This window comes from Coturnix japonica, chromosome 13 (assembly GCF_054131305.1).
Source record: "Coturnix japonica strain WE chromosome 13, WE-NBRP24, whole genome shotgun sequence".
Lineage (NCBI taxonomy): Eukaryota > Metazoa > Chordata > Aves > Galliformes > Phasianidae > Coturnix > Coturnix japonica.
In genome coordinates, this window is record NC_140675.1 from 19747164 (window position 1) to 19755468 (window position 8305).

The window sequence follows — 8305 nt, forward strand, 5'->3', positions numbered from 1 at the left end:
CCCTGAATGTTTCAGCACACGCAGCAGGTGATGTTGTTTTGCTTGTATCCAGCTGCTTTTACCACCTAAATAACTGCAATGTCTTTATCTTTTCCTGCAGGAGCAGCACTTGCTGTTTATTTCTACACCACGACAGTTTAGTACGGGCAGCCCTGCAGCTTAGACTTTAATATGGGAAGGGCTCATTGGGTCTGAATGATCCACTGAGTAAATAGAGAAGGATGGTTCCTCCTCCTGCAGCTGAGCATTAACCAGTCCACTTTCAGGCAGTTATTACTAATCAACTTTATTCAAGTTTCAAATTGAGGCTGTAAGTGATAGAAAAATAGAACCTTCCGCTTACAAGTTGATTTGATGTCAACAGCGGCACAAAAGTTTACATTTCCTTTGCTTGAAGAGATTGAAAATCGAGTGCATAAAAACGTTCAGGCTCAGACTTTCAGGCTTAAACAGAAAAAGATGTGCAGCATTAAAGTAGCATATTAAAGGCATGTTGCTCCTCACGGGGAAGCAAACTTTTACACTGTGCAAGTATGTGTTCCATAAAACATCCAGTTTCCAGCTGAGATGTTCAGGATATTGGGTTGCCTGAAATGGTGAGCACAGCCCCAGCTCTTTGATGGCTGCCATCCCCATAAGGGAAAGGCAGTTCCAGCAGCAGGAAGCAAGAAAAGCTGCAGGGACCCTGTGCAGCTGAGGGAGGGCAGCCTGGTGCTGGGAAGGCTGAGCAGGCTGTGGTGTGGTGAGCACAGCCTGGGGCTTGGTCAGGTCCTGCTGCCTCCTCCATTCATTCCCCAGCTTGGAGGGCTCAGTGCTGCAGTACCTCTGGCTGAGCTGCTCAGAGCACGCTGCTCCTGGGAGGTAGGAGAGAACACAAGGCTGAGATGTGTGCACCAGACTTTTCCTGTTGCTGTGCTGTAAGGATTTACCAAGACAGTGCCCACGAAGCACCTGTTAGACCAGTCCTGGGACTAAGGATGTTGACTGCAGTCAATATAAGGTTTGGAAGGGGGGGAAAGAAGGCACAAGAAAACCACAACCCTGTGTGTCAGCCTCTGAGCCTACTGCTGTGGCAAGGAGGAAGAATGTTGTGGTTTCATTGCATTGCAGCTGTTTTAGCATCTTAAAATCTTACAAGGGAACCATAAACCAGATAATTCTTAAAGCAGCTTCCTTATACTTATCTTTATGCAAGAGGCAACATGCAGTTTATCTTACCTCTTCAACATACTTATCGACTGTACCACTGTGTGTGTGACAAAGGACCTTTCTGAAGTACCCATGGCTCCTATTTTGCAGCTGTGGAACTCTCTCCTGTATGTGTGGAAGCTGGCCCCATGGCTTGCATCCTCTCATGGCAGCTCTCATCTGCTCCAGTCAGAGCAGGTGGGGAGGTGAGGGAAACCAGCCGTGTCCTCAGCAGGGCTGGGCAAGAAGCGAGGGAGTTCTTGGGCTAAAATCTCTTGCTGCTGCTCTTGGGTTTGTCAGCAGTTTTACACTCTAGATCTAAAAATTCTCTGTAACAGTCAGTGCTGAATGGCAGCACAAGGTGCAGCGTGAAATACCTCTTCTCTTTTCCCAGCTGGGATTCTAAAGGAGTGTCTGACTTTGGTCCTGAGCATCTTCTGCTTCACAGGCAGCTGATGTTAAGGTATGGCTGGCTTCTCCGTTCTCCCTCAGGGGGTGATAGCGATATTCACCACCTCCGTGTTGCCTCTCTGACCTGGCCTTGAGAAAAAGGCCCACGTTTCCCATGGCACTAACTGCGAGAAGCAGAGCCAAGACAAAGGTCGTAGAGATCCAGGTACTTCTATCAGACAAAAGAAAAATCCACATGAGCAACATTTCCTGCCCTGCTCTCAGACGTTTCAGCATGCAAATGTTTCCTCAAAGTTTGTACTCCCTTCTATCACCACAAGCTTTGGTTCTGCTCTCAAGTAGGTGAGAAAAGGCTCCTTAGAAAGGCTGCTCTGACAACCACAGCTAGCGGATATTTTCTGTTCTACACTCAGTTAGCAGGTGACCAGTTGTGCATGCAGAGGGGCTGCAGCTTCACTAATAGCACAGAAGCTGTGCACTGGTGTGGGGACTATCCCTGTCCTTTAGTTTTATACACAGAACATCAGCGGAAAAGGAAAAGAAGATGATGTTTAAGTGTAAGCTGCTGTGTACTATGCTCGGTGTATAGTCACTAACAGTGGCTTCAGCTCAGCACTTGTCTTACAATTGGGTTTTAGCAGTTTGCTCCATCACTCTGTGCATGCATACTTGTCTGATTAGTATTACACACTTACTCTGACAGAGAGAAGTTTTCTTTGCTCTTTTCCTTATCTGGGGAAGCCAAACACCTCCAAGCTGGAAAGAAAAAAAGAAAGAATAGAGGGAAGAAAGCAAGAGGTTAAAATTCCATGTATCAAAGGTGAGCTTAATGAAGGTAATAGAAAGCCATGCCTTGTAACTAAGCAAACAGAACATTATGTGTCAAAGCTGCTCTTCCGAATGCTAAAGAAAAACACCAAAAAACAAAACCATCCCACAGCTCTGTACTCAGCAATACCTTTGTCGAGCTGGTCCTGTATTCCCAGTTCGTAGGTGATGTTACAGCTGCCTGTCTGTGGGTTGCAGGGACACGAGTGTTCACATGCACAGAGCTGCTGGCAGTTGGGCCCATACCAGCCCATAGGACATGCTAAGGGATGGATTACAAGAGATCAGCCATTCTCAAACCTCCATGTGCTCTGAATTCACCCAGTCTATCACCCTGAAAGTTCCCCAACCCTCCCTCAACACCCTGAAAGCCTCTCCCCAGCCCTTACCATGCTCACAACTGGTGCCATAGTACCCGGCTGGGCAGGAGCAGATTCCATGCACAGGGTCACACAAACCACCATTCTGGCACTGGCATTTCTGGCTGCAAGCATTCCCGTAGAAACCGCTCACACAAGCTGCAGGAGGTGAGCAGAAATCTCATCAGGCCTCATCGTATTCATAAGCAGCCTCACCCTATGCTTGTAGCCCAGAGCATTTCCTGGCCTGGGATGTTGATGGCTGCTCAGGAAAGCAGCTGAGTCTGGGTCTCAAACAAGGAGCAGCAGGTTTTGCCCAGGGAGCAGGTGAAAGGAAAAGGTTGGTTTGCATAGGGCTAAAATTAAAATGCTTCATACCAACCCTACTGTAAATTCTCAGGCTGCAGTTAAATTCACACTGACAAAGGAGAGCACACTGCAGCCTCGCCCTCTGCTGCTCCCTCTTGGAAAAGGCTCTTAGAGGAACCTCTCCACCACTGCAAGCAGCCAGCCCATGATGGAGGGGTTCAGACTATCCCCTTGTTGTCTATGAAAAATCAGAGTGGAGCAGAAATCAGCATTACCTTCACTGCAGTTGCTGCCAACCCAGCCAGCGTCACACAGGCATCCAGCTGTGTAAAAACAAACAGGCATTAACAACAAGAACACAGGCTTAGAAATAGTAGGAACTAAAAATCACAAGCCTTGAGATCAGGCTGCTTCTGCCAAGGAACCAACAGAAGTGAAGTCCTGAACTCCCCGAGTTTAGGCACAAACACCCACCCAGGACAGCTGCCAAGCAGGGTAGCCCCCACCACACCTCCCACTGCTTGGATTTTGAGAGATTAACTCAGGGTCAGCTATTGGTACCCGCTGAGCTGTGTGCAGCAGGGACTCACAGGCAGTGCAGGTGCCATGCAGGCTGCAGTTGGAAGGGCCACAGTCCAATGTGTCACACGCTGGGCCACTCCAGAAGTCCCCAGCACAGTGGCACTGTCCCTGCACACAGTCCCCGTGGCCGTTGCAGTCTGCAGGCTCGCAGGCAGGCTCGTGGACACACACAATGGTTGAGATGCTCCGAGGGCATCGCCACATGTTGTCAAAGGAGCTGGGGATAGAAGATGGGTCCTGTGAGGTGTGTTATTCTTTAGGTACCCTGACATGAGGCAGGACAGGGTCTCCAAGTCAGTGCCTCTCTTCCATAACAATCAGTTTGCAGATCTCTGCTAATCTGGGTGAACACACAACTCTGAACCTCCCAGTGGAAGAGCTGCTTTCATTCCCCATTCCCACATGTCCCTGATGACTAAGAGGAAAAAGTAGGTAGTCACTAAATTACTTTAGACTCACTCTCTCTGAAAACCTGACATTTGCCTTTACAATGTGAACAATCAGCAACGGCAACGGAATCCCCTGCAGACCATCACGGTGGCACTGAGCTCTGCACACTAAACAGGAGCTATACAGAGACCATGCAGCAGCACCTACCAGTGCTCCGAAGGGTAACTTGCAAGGGTCCCATTCAGGACCAGCGTTGCTGACCCTCCACCATCCAGGTTGATTGCATTGATGATTCCCTGCTGTTTCAGAAACTCGGCCATTTCCCAGAGGTTGATCCTGCAAAAGCAAATGGTTCTTCACTGGTCATTCATGCTATTGAACGATGCTGTTGTGCTAGAAACCTGGCTGCTCTCCCATCCCAGATGTGCTGACCTACTGCCTGAAGGCTGCCATAGCATCTTCTGGCTCTGCCTCTCTATTATCACAAACCATCAAGCAGTGCCTTCAGTTGAGCTCTGCACATCTCTGCCTTATAACTCATTACTGGAAGTTGAGACTCCCTCCAGCTCTGGTGACAGAATTTAAAGACTGGACTTGCACCTTCCCTGGGGGATTACCACAACCTTGGCCTTACCCTCTAGATTCAGTCTGTCCATCCACATGAACCAAGACCAGCTGCCCTTGGCTGTCATGTCCAACTGCAGTCCTGGCTGATATCACGTTGATGAACTTCTCAAAGGTTCCTATGCAGGAGAGGAAATAATTCACACAGCGGCTGGGTGACAGAACTGGCTGTTTAGACACAATTGCCTGCAAACCAGCTCCCAGCAATGAGCTCACTATACTGAGACACAATGGGAACAGAGCCCATGTTTCTCTTCTTCATCCAAGACACCATGCAGACACCCTATTTCCAGCACTGCACTTACTGCAAACTTAAAGTTAAGCAGCACAGAAGAAATCTGGATCTCTTAAGTGAGTAGCAGCTAGACAGCAAATTCCAAAGCTCCCCTCACCTTCCAACAGCGTTGTTAGAAGCACAATCTTACCCACAGTGAAACTTTACAATATTTACCTGTGGTTTGAGTTTCATCACACTCTGCAATTTGACTCTGATTGATGTACACTTCTCCATCCCTCAAGAGCCAAACCACCCCGCTCACAAGCTGCACGAAAGGGTTTGCTTGATCCAAGACGTCCTCTTCAGACAGGTAACTAGGAAAAAGAGAGCAGGAGGGGTTATCCACAGTCACAGCATTGTCATGTAGAAGTCTCTTCTGCAGCCAGCAGGCTCCAGAGGCAGGAAGAAGGGCAAGAGGCAGGTGAATGAATGCTACATCCAAAACTAGAGGTCAAGCAGTGCAAAGCATCCCTTCAGCACCCAGAGTGGACCCTCTTCTCAGCTGTTATATACAAAGCCACTGTTAGCGACTGTCCTGTGCACAAAACAACTCCTGCCAACAACGTGGCCTGTGGACCTGAGCCAGGATAAGGGCAGAAAGCATCTGGCAGATGATGAGGGCAGAGCTACTCAGGGATCTGGGGAAGTATCTTTAACACCTCAGCATCTGTCAGCTTCCACTCCACGCAGAGCAGTCGCACCAAACAGACTTTGAGAGGGTTTTCAGCAACAGCAGCCAGTCTGCCTGCAGCTGCTCTGAGGGATGCTACCTGCTCCCCCCATCTGGGATAGCTGCCTCTCCTGTTCCAGACAGCAAAACCTTCCCCTGCCAGGCAGCAGGAAGGACTGATCAGCTGCCATTTCCAAGATAAGGCACTGTGTGTCATGGTGGGATGCTTCCCAAGGGATAATCTCATAAAAATGAGAGTGCTGAGCAACATCTGGTTCATCAAAACCTGCTGCGAGTTGGTGTCTGCAACACACAGAAGACAGCAGCAAAGGTTGGACCAAACAGCTGTACTCTCACTGCAAGATCTGGCGGTGTTTCTTGGTTTAATGCCAATTCCTTTACATGCTCCGAACACATCTTGTGGGAGCTGGATGCTTACCTGATCGTTTTTTAGTGTGTGTGATTGTAGCTGAAGAAAGCATCCTTGTTTGAAGAAAAGCATAAGTGAAAATACCTGAATGGAAAACATGCAGAAAGAAATCCCTTTTAACGATGGGAAGTGAACCCAGAATGACCACAGCTGAAAACTGATCAGATTGCACAGCACCTGGCAGCAAACCCTGCTGGGTCTGAGGGTATGTGGGAATAGGCCAGTGGAGCAGTGAATGCAGCCAACAGAAGCAGCAGCTTGCAACCCAGTTTCCAGGCTGCTTCTTAGTATTCTGGGAACCACCAAAGGACCCCTAGGAACTTTTCTGGGACCTTTGCTGTACCTGCTGCTGCTGGGGAAGGATATCTGCCAGGTGTTGTACTTCTAGTAAGTGCTAAAGTCCTTCTGTCAGCAATTTGTGATCAAAGGGAGGATTTGCCTCCTAATTAGGGAGTGTCACACACCCCTTCAGCTGGTGCCAGAAGAAACCTATATAGCTGCCAGGCGGAGACCACAGCTCTCAGGAGCCAGCAGATGCTGTAGCTTGTGCAGAGAACAGCTGGAAATTATGCAGTGAGACAAGGTGACACCACAGGGAGTAGCCTCCAGCACAGCAGATACCCAGGTGCAGTCTGAATTGCAGAGGGAGAATGCAATGCTCCAGTGTCAGGCTGTAGGCTCTCACTAAAGCTGGGGCCAAAGGAAACAGTGTCCTGCTGTGTCCTGGTTGAAGAGCTTTGCTGGCAAGAAAAGTTGCTACAGGAGGATATCAGTGCCCTGCACAGCAGCTGGGATGATGGAGATGGACAGATAATAACCTGCACTGCTGGGAAGGCTGTGAGTGTGTCAGAAGCATGGCTCAGGGGCTGCAGTGGGATGGTGGTCAAGTGATTTAGAAGTATATATAGAGAGCTCACAAAAATCCTGTGGTGTGAACTGCTCCCTACAACTATCTAAATGCAGGTTGTAGTGTGGTGGGGTTTGGGCTCTTCTGCTGTGTAAGCAGTGATAGGATGAGAGGTAATGGCCTCAAGTTGCACAAGGGGAGGTTCAGGTTGGTTATTAGGAAAGATTTCTCTGGAAGAGAGGTCAGGTGCTGCAATGAGCTGCCCAGGGAGGTGGTTGAGTCTCTGTCCTTGGAGGTGTTAAACATTTGTTTAGCTGTTGGACTGAGGGACACTGTTTAGTGGGGAAATACAGTGGTAGGTGGATGGTTGGACTGGATGATTCTGGGGGTCTTTTCAATCCTGGTGGTTCTATGATTCTGTTACTCAGACCGAAGAAGAGGAGGCTCAGGGGGAACCTTCTCACTGTCCTTACCCAAACACCATGGTGCCATCCCTGCGGATGCCGAACTGTGCGTTCTGCAGGCCGTGTGCGTTCCGTACCATCCTGCCGTCGCTCACCACGTTCCCCAGGCACTCCCCGCTGCTCATATCGAAGTAACCTCCGTTCTGGGCCACCAGGCACCGGCCCAGTCGCGCCGTCTCCTCCACGGGGACCCTGCGCTGCTCCTCGCATCCCCCGGCACCGCCGGGCTCCAGCACCGAGAACGTTCTCAGCGGGTTCCTCACGAAGGTGAAGTGTCCGTACACCGCCCGGCTCCGCTCCTGGGCCGAAGGGATGTAAGAAACGAAGGTCCGTGTGGTGGCTGCGGGCAGCCCCGTGCTGTTATCGCCGGGCCAGGCCTCGTGTGTCACGTTCCCGTGCCGGACGGGCTGGCAGGCCCTGACGTGCCGGTGTCCGTGCCGCGGCCCGTGCTGCCCGGCCGGGTAGGGCTGCAGCAGCCGCAGGCCGGAAGCGGCCCTGTAAGACAGCACCGCGGTCACCGAGCGCTCTCATAGCGAGGCCTCCGCGTCCCCTTCTACCGGCGAGACCCCGACAGAGGGGCCGGGTCCCACAGGAGCCACTCACCCAGCGCCGCCCTCCGCCCGCAGCGCGCCCAGCGCCGCCAGCACCGCCAGCACCCACCGCCACCGGGCACCGGGCACGGCCCACACGGAGGCCGCCATCTTGGCGGGCGCACACCGCGCTACAGCGCCCCCTGGCGGCGGGAGGCCGCGCTGCATCCCGTGATGGAACGGAGCGGCGGTGATCGGTGATGAGCCGGGATATCACGAGGCGGTGATCGGTGATAATCCGTGATATCACGAGGCGATAAGGCTCTGCTGGGTGCCGGTGTGTAACCGATAACAGCCACGTTCGCTGGGCAGGATGCAGGAAGGGTCAGTGCAGCG

At 51.2% G+C, this 8305-nt stretch overlaps 1 protein-coding gene across 4 annotated transcripts; it reads right to left on the reverse strand.

The window, feature by feature from the left end:
- Nucleotides 1-270: 270 nt before the first annotated feature.
- Nucleotides 271-8090, reverse strand: NAGPA (N-acetylglucosamine-1-phosphodiester alpha-N-acetylglucosaminidase). 4 transcript variants are annotated; one of them, XR_001558418.2, is made up of 12 exons: nt 7983-8090; nt 7389-7874; nt 5143-5282; nt 4702-4810; nt 4275-4403; nt 3686-3894; nt 3371-3418; nt 2817-2945; nt 2558-2689; nt 2295-2355; nt 1219-1810; nt 271-854 (listed from the first exon to the last, which is right to left on the reverse strand). XR_001558418.2 is itself a non-coding variant. In XM_015877343.2 (12 exons), exons 1-11 carry the CDS (start codon nt 8078-8080, stop codon nt 1591-1593), a joined length of 1761 nt encoding a protein of 586 aa, XP_015732829.2. In that variant the 5' UTR covers nt 8081-8090; the 3' UTR covers nt 271-854; nt 1566-1590. The 4 variants fall into 4 exon arrangements, 3 of the variants coding, with proteins under 3 accessions (XP_015732829.2, XP_015732828.2, XP_085370974.1); XM_015877343.2 differs by having other exon boundaries at nt 1566-1810; XM_015877342.2 differs by having other exon boundaries at nt 271-1810.
- Between the last annotated feature and the right edge of the window lie 215 nt (nt 8091-8305).